The sequence below is a fragment of the Limanda limanda genome, chromosome 18, assembly GCF_963576545.1.
Source record: "Limanda limanda chromosome 18, fLimLim1.1, whole genome shotgun sequence".
Classification (NCBI taxonomy): Eukaryota; Metazoa; Chordata; class Actinopteri; order Pleuronectiformes; family Pleuronectidae; genus Limanda; species Limanda limanda.
In genome coordinates this window covers 8,350,210-8,362,636 of record NC_083653.1, presented here as the reverse complement: position 1 = coordinate 8,362,636, position 12,427 = coordinate 8,350,210, and the positions used below count along the sequence as shown (strand labels likewise).

Here is a 12,427-nt window from a genome sequence, read left to right as displayed (position 1 = left end):
AGCTTCACGCTATCTCGATCTGCTGGAAGGACAGGGGAGAAATGGCTGATACCATAGCTGACACAAGACGGCTCTTCTCCAAGCCTCAGAACCTAAATGACGCGTATGGACCCCCGAGTAACTTCCTAGAGATCGACGTGATCAAGCCCGAGACCATCGGGGTGGGCAGGGGCAAACACACCACGTATGAAGTGAAACTGAAGGTGAGCTAGTTGCTAATGACGTTAGCTTGCGAGCTAGCTACCTGAAGCTAGCCGCCGTTTTTCAGCGCTCAAAACAAGTGAAGGCTTCTTGACACCGATTGCGTCACAGTCACGAAGACGCAGCTATTTGAACAGTGTCCATGTTAGAATATCTGAATGCGTAGTTACGAAAAGCGAGGGTCAAACGTGACGCCATGTAGCATTAGCTAGCTAGCAGGCTAGTGAACCACGTCAGAACCAACAGTGGTTAGCTACCTGACATCGAGTTAACGTCAGGGGAGACGAAGTTATGAGTCTAGATGTTAGTTTATATGTAAAATAACCTCAGGGGGACAATGCTAACAACTACAGATCAATTACAAGTACGAGTAATGATGCTAACAGGCTGTTTCCTATCGCCCTGCTTTAGGGGGGAGTTTGTTTACATTAGTGTTGTCCCTCTGTGTCCTGGCCAGTGCAGCTGTGTTATCGCTTCACATGATAAACATGGCTACAAGTGAGCTGGACTTAAATAACCTCTGTGGTAGGATGGATAGAAAGTTATTAAATAAAGTGTAAAGTCCTCCTGGGCAGCTCAGAGTTCTCCTCAGGCCACACCCCATCCCCTGACTGGAAAGAATAGATAAGAGCTCGCTCAGGCTGAATGATACACTTTACATGAAAGTGGGGCTGTGTGTGTCTGCTCCTTCTCTCACACACGCGTCACACTAATACTAAACTTGCGTGAGGTCGATCTAAGGATGCTTCATCTTTCCTGGTTACACTGATCACTCATCGAAAGTCACGTAAAAGGGGAACACAAGTCAGCAAGTCAGCTTTTCTGTGCGTGTGGACAGGATGCAGGATGCTCCCCGGTCCCCCCCCCACCTTCACACAACACATTTCCTTCCTCCTACACTGGCCCGGGAGAACATGCAGAGTTGCACAAATGCTTTTTCTCCTCATGGAGGTTTCTGCCATTCATTGGTAAAACACTTTTGTAGTTGGTCAAAATGCTTGTGAGAAGAATCGAGGAAAGGTTGTTGTGTAAATGCTTTTGGAAAATGACATGTTAGGTCATTGTCCTGCGCCGTCCATAAAAATAGCTCTATTGAGCAATCAGAGAGGAAAGTTAAACAGTCCTAGTTATTGCAAAAGACACCTCCTGTATCATGTGGGTTAAAAAATCTTGTTCGACTATTTTTAACAAGCACATCCACTGAGTTTCAGTGAATTAACACATACAATATGATTATGAAAAATCTCCTCAAGGTCCACATATCCACTTCTCTTGGAGCTTGCGACCACATCACATGGTCTTCCTCAGATGATGAGTTGGCTCAGTTTTCATCGACCTGCTAATGGACAGACCCTCAATGTCAAACTCCTCCATGCAGACAATATGGACAAGAAGTCCTAGAGGAGCTCAAAGCGATGCAATATTTGAAGATCTACAGTTCAATGGAGATATAGCTAGGTCAATGTTGCTGATGAAGATTGTGGATACAGGTTGAAAGCTCCCGTGGAAGTGAATCTTTGAGAGTATTCGTTTTACTTCTGTTTCTAATGTCAAGAATGCAGAGTTACAACAACATTTGGCATCGTTAAAATTACAGTATATGACCGGCCTTCCAACTTTATACGTAACCACAGTTTGGTTCATTATACACTGAAGAAAACCATCAGCCTACACAGGTACAATGTGTTCTATTTAAATCAGAATTGTTTTCAGAATATGACAGTAATTGCTTCTTTCACATATATTTTTCAACTTGTCTGTCACCACATACTATTTTGCATTGCTTCAGCCATTCCAGGACTCTATATTAAGCATTTTTTATGTTTAAGCTCCTCTGGAACTGTCAGGCAGTCACTCAGCTCGTCTGATTGCCTCATCTCTTATCTCTAATCCCTCATCATTTCAGTTGACTGACACCCCTGTAGTTAGTGGCCTGGTGTATTTAGATTGGTTATAGCAGCCCACGAGTATTATTAGTTTCCATTTACCTTAAAGAAATGGGCTGCGGGAAGCGAAGCAGTCTCCAGGCGCTAGCATTGAATATAAGGCTACTGTACTTGATTAGCGTGTAATAATTAGCATATGCGTGTAATCAGCATTATTGTGCACCTCATAGCCCTGTGTGACCCTGCTTTGCATACGACCACAGAAGAAGCGGCGCATCCCTCACTTCCCAACAAACGTGGTGTCAACTTTGCTTTGCTTCTCTCTTGCTCCTTTCTTCAGGTTTCTTTAGAAGCGTTTTACTCCATCGCCAGCATTTTAATAGCGTCAGCCGCGATTCCCGGAACAGGAATGCACCGCGTCTTCGTTATTCTTTGTCTTTTGGTTTCCATTGTGCTTTGGATATTCAGGCCTACTTTAATTTCTTATCTAATTTTGCTTTACAGTTTCTGTTTATGACTTTTTCCCTTGTCCCCTGTTCCCACTGATGTTCCGCTATCCGTCCGAAATTGAGAGAGCCCTTGTGGCCGCACTGAGACCGTCTCTCTAATCCCCTCATTGATAGAAGAGAAGAATAAAACAGGGCCAGGGTGTGGGGGAGCTAGAGTGTTTATTCCCCTTCCTTACTCCACACCCCCCACCCATGGGAGGGCAGAAAGCCACCCCCTCACCAGCCTTCATCCCATCGCCCACTTATCCCATTTCACTCCCAGCTGTGTGCAGTCAGTTGTCTGGTTCATAGTGGAGTTACTACAATTTCTATAAGTGAATGTGCGAAACTGTGCAGCACGGCCTCATTCTTTCTGTAATATTGTAATATTGTCCCAGACTCTGTGTTAAATGAGTACGTTTATCCATTTGGCAATGGCTTCTGACTCATTGGTCTTTTTTTTCGAATGTTCATCAAGTTTGTGTTGAAACTAATTGTAAAAGGACTGGATTATCATGTGAGCAGCCAACTGTTTGCTGTGTGGCAGGTTACACAGTCACTTGTTGACAGCCAGTCCTGCACCCGGCATTTTAAATCAATGGGATCAATCTACTTCTTTCAGTCAGGTTTTTTTTTTTCCAAAGGAGGTGGAAGCTAAGTTCATAGTGAAAGGAGGCGGATATCTCCTTTTGCCTGAGTGGACTTGTAATGTCCAGGGTCGTGTTGAAAACAATGTTTTTTTGTTCTCATCGAAATCCCTTCATTTTAAATGCAGCTTCTAAAACGGTAGATGTGGTTTGCACGTGTTCCTAATGGTTCCTAAAGTTATTCAGTCCTATCATATCACCTTAATGGTTTTTTTTGTGGTTGTTGCCGGTTTGAGAGGAACCCCTCAAGCAGCGTAGTGCGTTTGGACCCTCAGCAAACAGGGGGCTGGAGTTAGTGTCTGAGTGAGACCGAGAGTGGGTGAGGAAGGGGGTGCAGGGTATTATAAAAATGTCTTGTCCTTAGCTGGTTCCCATCTCATCCAGAGAGCACATTCAGGGGAGTGAACTTTGGGATCTCACTTTGTTTATGGATAGGAGTACATAAAAGGCCTCTTATAGCTCTGTCTCTCACTCTCACTCAGTCTTCTACCCCTCCTCTTCTCTACTCCCATAGCTTCTCCCTCTCTCTTTCTTTCTCTTTTCCATTTGGGCATTGGGTGGGGGGGCTTTGGTCATTAATAAAATGGAGAGAGAGAGAGATGGGGAGTGGGTGTATGTGTTTGGTCGGAGGGAGGGAGGGAGGGGGGGGGGGTGCTTGTCAGGCACAGTCAAGTGTAATCCAAAGTCTACAGCATCCTCTTCGACAACTATTTTAATGGAAATGGGGAACATATTGTATCAAGGCTACCATATCCTACTTGAAATGACAGTATCAAAAGTGGGAGTTGATACTATGGCAACAAAGCAGCTTTTTGCCAGCTCGGCGAGTCTCGGCTGTCAGGGCACAGGGGCCGGCAAGCAAAGGGAGCGAGTGAGAGAGTACATGGAGAGGCGAGAGCAAAAGAAGCATAGCCTTAACGCTTTTGTTCCCTGTCTTTTTTTTGTCTTCCCCGTTTTGAAATATGATGCAATGAGATGGTATTATGTTGCCATTTTTAATGCTGTTATTCTGAAAGGGGAGTATATGGGAGGGGTAAGAAGGGGGCATGGGGGAGGTTTGGGATGCGCACTCTCAAACTTGACTTAATCCATCCTGCTAAAAGCTAATGCATGGTGGCCTTGAACTATTCTCTCAGGAGATGAGTGATCTTTGTCCCCTCTCTCCGTCTTTCTGCCTCGCTGTTTTTAAGGGTTCTGCCTCTTTTCAAACCATTTTCAATAAGCCTAAGGTATTGTGTCCCTCACATTATGCGTCACATGCTCTTCCTATGAAGCGTGGATTGCACCTTGTTCACGCAAAAGGGAAAGTAAAGGTAGGAGGTGTACTTTGAAAGATCAGCTACTAGCTTTATGCTCTTTTTTTGGAGAGAGGATTTTTTTTTTTAAAGCCTGCTTTTAAATATGTCCCTTGATGTGTTTATTAAGCTTTTCATTTTTGTCCTTCCGCTAACTTTACTCTCATACAGCCCCTTTTTACTCTGTCTCTCAGAAAGTGAGAGAGGCAAAGTGTGCCTTTTTTAGACCATTAATGAAATGCTAAGACAAGGCTGGGTCTGGGCTGGTCCCATGTCCCAATCCCTGCAGGGGCCAGTAAGTTGAGACACCCGGGTCCTCACCTCTAACCAGCCATGAAGAGAACAGGGGCCAGGGGAAACCTGATCTTTGACTCGTAGAGCTCTCACGCACCGCCTTTTTCTGTGTGTGTGTGTGTGTGTGTTAGAGAGAGAGAGAGAGTGAGACCTCTCAATTTTCAGTTCTGTCGTTTTCGTTCCTCCCCTTGTCCTGCAAGGCCAATCTCTTAATCACAGGGTTTGAGAAGGTGAGAGGATTGAAAGGCCAGGTGACTTTCTTCCCTTACACCCGCCCTAATAACCTCATTGTCTGGACATGGCTCCACTGTGTGTACAAGCTCTGAATGCTTTGGGCTATTATATTTACGTTGCTAACTGTATGACTTAACACCTGTTCACGTCTACCGCCGGTACGTCAGTGTGTGCCTGTGCACAGTTAAGTGTTTTCTGTGCGCACATGATGGGATTAGAGTCACGGCGGTGGCAGATTACCTGTAACTGTGATCTGTTGTGGTGGGGATTAACTTTGTGGCGCTCCATGCTGTGAGGTAACATGACGCAGCAGGGACAGAGCGCGGTGAGAGGAGAGTGAAGTTAATTCTAGAGCAGTGGGGCGATAAAGCTAAGATAATCCACTTCTTCTGTGACCTGAGAAAGAGGAGGAGTGAGGGGCTCATTGACAACTTCACCTGGAAAGAACTTGAAATTAGTGGGGTGTGTGAGCTGGGTTTTCGTGCTGGGGTGATACAGAAAAACTTGGTGGGAAAGAGGGAGTGGCAGACATAATTTAAGTGAGTTTACAGGCACCTATTGTATCTCCTATTATCATAGTAGAGCTATGTCCACAATATTCAAATTAATGTCTTGAATGCAGTAAGGTCTGACTTCTGTGTGTGCTTTGATTTCATGCAGGCACCACAAAGGTCACGGAAAGAACTGGTTACAAAATGGTTTGTTTGTTTAAGAAGGAGCTTCAAGGCTAATGTGATGGTGGGGAAAACTGATATCATGTCACGGGGTGAGAATGAAACAACTCTCATGTTACAGTTAACAGTGAAAGGTTGAAAACCCTGACCGACTTTAAAATCAGTTGGTGTCACACACAAGCAGGAATTGAACATATTCATCTTTGCTTAAACACAAAGCATAAGATGTGAAAAAAACCTTATGACACATGTTATCAAAGATAAAAGAAACCAAAATGTCATTACAATTCATGTAATGGAACATGGAAGAGTCTTCAGAAGGAGACGTCTGGAGAAGCATTCTAAAGACTCTCCCATGTCGACCCTGTTTGTGCTGCACACTCATTGTATGCACCAACACACCTGTCGTAACAAAACCCTCCTATAGCTCCTCTGTACTCATTTCACTTCACCTTTCTGCCCAGAACACCTGCAATTCCATAAAAACGTTTTCCCCCATGGTTTTCTCTGACTAACACCCATAAGAAAATTAGATGTTGGACCATTTAAAGCATCTAAACACTGTAATTCAATCCAGTACATCAGCTGCTCCACATATTTCTACATTTAATGAAGACTATTTTCACCAGTTTTTTTAGGGATATCTCAGATTATATGTTTAAGCCTGAGGTCTTAGTGTTGGTGTTGTACCGGGCGGCATTATATTGAATTGCATCTTCAGTAGAAATGCAATGGAACACTATTATGTTTTAAAGGTAGAATTTATGACCATTGACTTTGTACTTGAATTATTCCCATTTCTGACATTTGTTTCACAGATATCACAATCAGCAATAGAATTTTTTTTTTTGTCAAATTTTCTGAAGGGAGAGGACAGGAGCAGAGGGGGAAGAAAATAAAAATGCCTGTGTTTTCCCCATTGAAACACCACGAGAGGAGACTCAAGGGCAGAAAATCTGACTTATTATCACAGAGCAGGGGAAATAAAGAGGGAAAAAACTGAAAGGGAGAGGCCATGAGAGCGAAAAGACCACTCCTGCTCTCCTCCCTCCTCAATTAGTCCTGCACAGACCAGATGAAGCTCCCAACCTCTCCACTTTTTCTTTTCTTCCTTTAAGCCTACCCCACCCCCACCTTTTTTTATTTTTGTTGCTTATCCATTTACTCAGCCTTCTAGTTAACTCTCCATCCCCTTTATTGCACACGGTCATCTGCTCATCGATCAGTCTGCTGTTCAAACTGCATTCGTGCTGCACCTACTTGCTCGGTTGCCTTGCTCTTGTGATTCCTCCTCCTCCCGTGAATTCTGACCTTCTCCGAATGTGGCCCGCCAATGAAATGCTCATTCACTCTCTCCTTGTTTGTACATTGTCATGGGATGGCCATGTGCTGCCAGGACTAGTGAAGAGGTTTGGCATTGTGCTGTAATGTGCTGTTTGCTTCAGTGTTCTCTGTCAATGTCGAAACATCTCCTCTTTTTAATATGAAATTCGCTCTCGAGTGCTTGTCAACAGCAACTTAGAATTATGCACACATCTGTGCACTGGTATACACGAATGCTCAGAGGGAGGGGAAAAATGGCAAAAACCTTCTCAGAGCAATAGACCTTGGTGAGCAAAACATAAGTGAACTTTGCCTGGAGGACAGTTTAAATGTTTCTTTTCAGTGTACCTCAATTTGAAGGAGTCTTTGTTCCATTTCGTCTCCTCTTCATTTTTATAAAGTCAGAGTAGATAACACAAGGCTATACCTGAAACCAATGCAGTAAGGAATTAACTTTCTCTTCATTTTGGCACAATCTCTCCTCATGGCAGTGATCATTACGCTCTTTTTACTGTTGGCACACAGTTTGGAGTTGGTTTGTTGGTGTTAAACTCATACTAGGGAACACATTTAAATGAGTTTATGGTCAACAGTTGCGTCACAAGGTGTCCAAACCCACAGGTAACTAAAGCAATGAGACCAATACTAAGTTAGTTAGTTCCTGGGTGAAACTAAACCAGATGTTGGTTTTTACTAATGACATTAAACTCAAGATGTATGTCAAGGTGTTCCTGTGTACCCTGAAGTCATGTTTTCCATTTGATTATGTGAAGGGTATAGCAAGGATTTACCTAAAAGATAGTTTTTTTATTGGTGACTAATCTGTCAATTTTTTTATCAATTAATAGTTTGTAATATACAATTTCAGAAAATACTCATCACAGTTTCCTCAAATCCTTGCTGATCCATCCAACAGTCCAAACCCCAAATATGTTTGAAAAGTTGCACATAATGTTTTTTTGGCATTTTGGCAGGAAACAAACGGAAAACTGATCATGAAAATGGTTTCTGATTCATTTTCTGTTGAACGATGAATTGATTTGTTGTTTCACCTTGAACACTTAATACTCTGACATGCATTGAGGAGAAAAACATGTTGCAATAAAGAAAGAACTATAGAGTGGAGCTAGTTAGTGGATTGGTCCATTACTCATTGAGCCAGAAAATTATCTGTTTGTTAACTGTGTGTGTTTCTGTGTCTTTGCAGACCAACCTACCCATCTTTAAGCTGAAGGAGTCTCTTGTTCGAAGGCGATACAGTGACTTCGAGTGGCTCAGATCGGAGCTGGAGAGGGAGAGCAAGGTGAGACTTGGAGGGTAACTTGACACAAAGCCTCTCGAGTACTTGGTTTATCAAATCATTATATAGCCTTGACCGTTTATGCACCGCACTTGATCAGGGAGAGAGCGGTTGAAAGATCTGCTGGACATTATAAGTTTGTCTAGGAAGGTTTCAACTTTGACCACATGACACAGACTCACTTTAAGACTGTTTTACTGTTTAATAAATTGCTTGTTTAACTGCTAATGTGGTTGCTCTTTTATCGTAGGTGGTCGTCCCTCCTCTCCCAGGAAAAGCTCTTTTCCGGCAGTTCCCGTTTCGAGGGGATAATGGGATATTTGATGACCTCTTCATTGAGGAGCGAAGACAGGGACTGGAGCAGTTTCTCAACAAGTAAGCCTTCCACGTCGTCTGTCTCTCTCTCTCCCAACTTCCACTACTTTGCCACAAGGTCAAAACAATTTACTCCTTACAATTCTTGTCCCTTTGTACTCGCAGTCGTTTAATGCTCGTTCCTTAGCGATGTCTTTTTTTTTTTTACTCTCAACAACAATGAAACACTTTGCAGTAAGTAGATTCAACTTTTCCACTTCTCTTCATATTGTTAACAAACTGAACCCGCAGAGACGGGCAGGTATTTTTCCGTCAGTATCCTCCTTAATTCTCTTTTTAATTACGTTGGAAAAAAAGGATAAGAATAACCAAAGAGGACTCGAGCGCGAACCCCAGAACATAATTTTTCCCACATTTGTTTTATTGTTGATGTGTAATTTATGATAATTGCAGCTCAAATTACAGCGCCTGGTTCCACGGGATGGTGTGTGCACCTCTGCTTATTTTTGATCCAGCATGTCCTCGTCTTCAGCTGCATAACAATAAAAGTTACAGTGTGACTGTAATTATTTGCTTTGATTGCAGACTTGGCCATTATCTTTGTTTCATGTGCAAATGCGTCAATGTTTCCTGCTGGAATATTAAGTGTGCAAAGACAGTTGAGAAAATTAAAATCCATAAATATGTTTTTTTTCTCAAGGAGATGAGAAAGTGCTGGCAATTAAGACCCCCCCCCCCCACACACACACACACACACACACTTTCCTCAGAGAATGAATAACTGCTGTTGATCATATCATTGTTCAGACGAAATACTGGACGACATGGCTGGCAGCATTGTTTTAATGTGTGATTGAGAGCATTGTGGAGAAGAGATCTTCTAGGAACTGTAAACAAGTGAGGAAGAGAAGAAAAAAACTATCCTCAAATGTAGAGTAATTCATGGTTCAGATAGAAAAAAGAAGGGCTTACCCCTCGCTGCTTCCAAAAGCAAGCAAGGACCATCAGATTTTCACATTCTTCTGCTGCACCTTGTCCTCAATGTCAACTGCAAAATTTCCAAAACCTATTAAATAGAGCTGGTTTCTGATGATTGCACTGGTATCTGACCCGTCGGTTCCTGCCCGAGCAGCTTAATTTCACTGAAATATTTCGATTTGGAGGTCATACATGCATACGTCATCCTGTTGATCTGTTCTGGATAAAATGAGATGTTTGAGGCTCTCAGGTGCACAGGCTCATGCACATCAAGCTGCTGTGCGTCATCTGAAGGGACTTCAAGGGAAGCCTCATGTCAGCATGGCTTTAACGGAGTGCATGTGATAATATACATCTGTAATAAACAGATTCATCTCAATAAAACGTACTTGGATCAAAAATTGATGTTGGGGGGAAAACACAAATACTTTTCAACTGTATTCCTTAAAACTGTGATTTCCCGAGTTGGAGTTGATGAGTACATTTTTACTGGAATTGACATTTTTCTCTCTTGTTTATTGAAGGTGACAGAAAAGAAAAACTCATTACTTATATTATAATAAAGTAGACAAGCTTGTGGCCACAACCACACATTCATAACCACGAACCAATGTCTGTTATACATACCGTTCAGTACAACAGGTCAGTATATAATGTATAGTCAGTCCTTAAATTTACAGTATAGGCCTCTTCATAGTTGTGATATGATGATTTCTGCTTTTTCTGTTCACGTTACCGAATCTTATCAACAAGATTCATTTTGATTTTTGTGATTATTTCACAGATTGTCAAATGCTTTCGGAGCATCTTCGTAGCCATGTGTTTAAGATGAATACCCAGCACTTCTCCAGATAGAGACCCTTGTTTCAAGTCATCCTACTCTCTCTCACATACACACACCACGTTTCCATTCTAAATCTGTGGCACAAATCCATACTCGCACTATTCGTACATTGGTATTGTGTGTACTGGGTTAACATTGTAAAAGTTACTAATTGTAGTTTACTCTTGTTAATAAAAACCATATATGCGTGCATGTTATTTAAACAGCTCCAGGAACACTTTATTGAATCTTGGGTAAACCGCTGATTTGCAGTATAAATCACTTTTATATCCCTCTCCTGTATTATCTCCTGTTGACAAGTATTTTGATTTCTTGTTTATCTGTAACAAGCGTGTACCATGAACATTAGTTTATATTACATGGTGTATACAGTATAGTATGCATGTCAATAACACAACAACTGAATTGGCAATAATGCCCACAGAATTACAATGTTCTGTTTTTATAAGAAGAAGAAGAAGAAGAAGAAAAAGAGACAAGTTTCATTGTGCAGGATTTTAACACAAGATTATGAATAAAATTGTTGTTTACTTTTAAGCACATCTTTGAAATGAATTTTTATGGCCGATGTTAAAATCTTACCTTAAACCTAGAAAATGTAACTCGTGTTCACTGCGTTCCATAACTCCAGTAAACACATGCAGATATACTCACATGTTCATACACTTGAAATATTCCCTCATATCCTTCACATTACAAAGGACTCCTAAATCCTCCTGCTTCAAACCTGCCCTTTGCTCCTGTGTGTGTTTCAGAGTGGCCGGTCACCCTTTAGCCCAGAACGAACGATGCCTGCACATGTTTCTACAGGACGAGTCTTTGGACAAGACCTACACCCCATCCAAAATCCGACAAGCCTGAAAAGAAAAGAAAAAAACAAAAAGATGGCTCTGCTTGGCCTGGTCTGGCTCGACCCCGCTCGGCTCCGCCTGGCCCGACAACCCAAAGCTCTCTTCACTGCTCCAGGTTTCTCTCAGACAATAAACATTTCAAAGACAACTTCCCCTCCTCGCGTCCCCACAAAGTAATATCGTTCACTTCCTCTTTTAGTCAAATTAGTGACCCTGATCGGTGTTTGTTTTCACTTTCTAATTGGAGTCAAGAATGTTCTACACAATTACTGTGGTTCAAAGTAATTTATAGTAATTTCTCTATATGTCTGGAAATGCCACTCACATGGATATATTATGTATTTATCATTTAGCTATGTCTTGAATATATTCATTTATATAGTAACATTTGAATAAGACTTCTATGTATGCAATGCTCCTGTAAAGACCCACATTTCCCATCTTATATATCCGATACACCATAACTAGCAACTAAACACACACATATATGTGATGGGCCTTGACACTTGGTTGATCCACCCTTCAAAAGGAAGCACGTGTATGTGTGTGTGTGTGTATCAACCAGCACCTGCCCAGTTATCACGATGATTTTCTAGCAGGAAAAATTTAATTTACACAGAGGGAACTGCAGTATTTCTACGGGCTATATGCATTTTGAGATTTGTATACTGCTGTGCCATTTTTCTTTATTTTGAAGATTTTCCAATAAAACAGGTGAAATATCTCAGAAAGTACATTTGTTGATTCGGACTGTTGACCCGTCTACCGCGCCACATTGGATTGTCAAGTTGTTGCAGCCATTATAACCGATATTTTAACCTTTTGCTTTTACGTCTATTTTTTAAATAAACACATCATCTACTCTTTCCTTTACAAAGAGGTTTCAGACCTATTGACTAGAATTTATTAAAACTGCCTTGAGTTTTGATTTTGAAATAGTTCGAAGTACTTGTAAAGGGAATCAACAACACTAATAATCAAGTTAACTCATGTTTGATGTATGATTAACACCTATGAAATCCTCTTTTTTTGCATGTCTTTGGTGCTTCTGTTTGCTTAAACATGTCGGCCCATTATAATATATATTTTTAAATACA

General features: G+C 41.7%; 1 protein-coding gene across 1 annotated transcript; it reads left to right on the top strand.

Moving 5' to 3' along the window:
* Position 1: 1 nt before the first annotated feature.
* Positions 2-12,427, top strand: snx3 (sorting nexin 3). Its single transcript, XM_061091389.1, has 4 exons — positions 2-203; positions 8,250-8,345; positions 8,593-8,717; positions 11,235-12,427. Exons 1-4 carry the CDS (start codon positions 42-44, stop codon positions 11,338-11,340), a joined length of 489 nt encoding a protein of 162 aa, XP_060947372.1. The 5' UTR covers positions 2-41; the 3' UTR covers positions 11,341-12,427.

Bases quoted from the DNA above. Each gene is read 5' to 3' on its own strand.
- snx3 (XM_061091389.1), top strand. From the start codon at position 42: ATGGCTGATACCATAGCTGACACAAGACGGCTCTTCTCCAAGCCTCAG. The intron at 8,346-8,592 runs GTGAGACTTGGA...CTTTTATCGTAG, and splicing joins AGCTGGAGAGGGAGAGCAAG to GTGGTCGTCCCTCCTCTCCC. The intron at 8,718-11,234 runs GTAAGCCTTCCA...TGTGTGTTTCAG, and splicing joins CTGGAGCAGTTTCTCAACAA to AGTGGCCGGTCACCCTTTAG.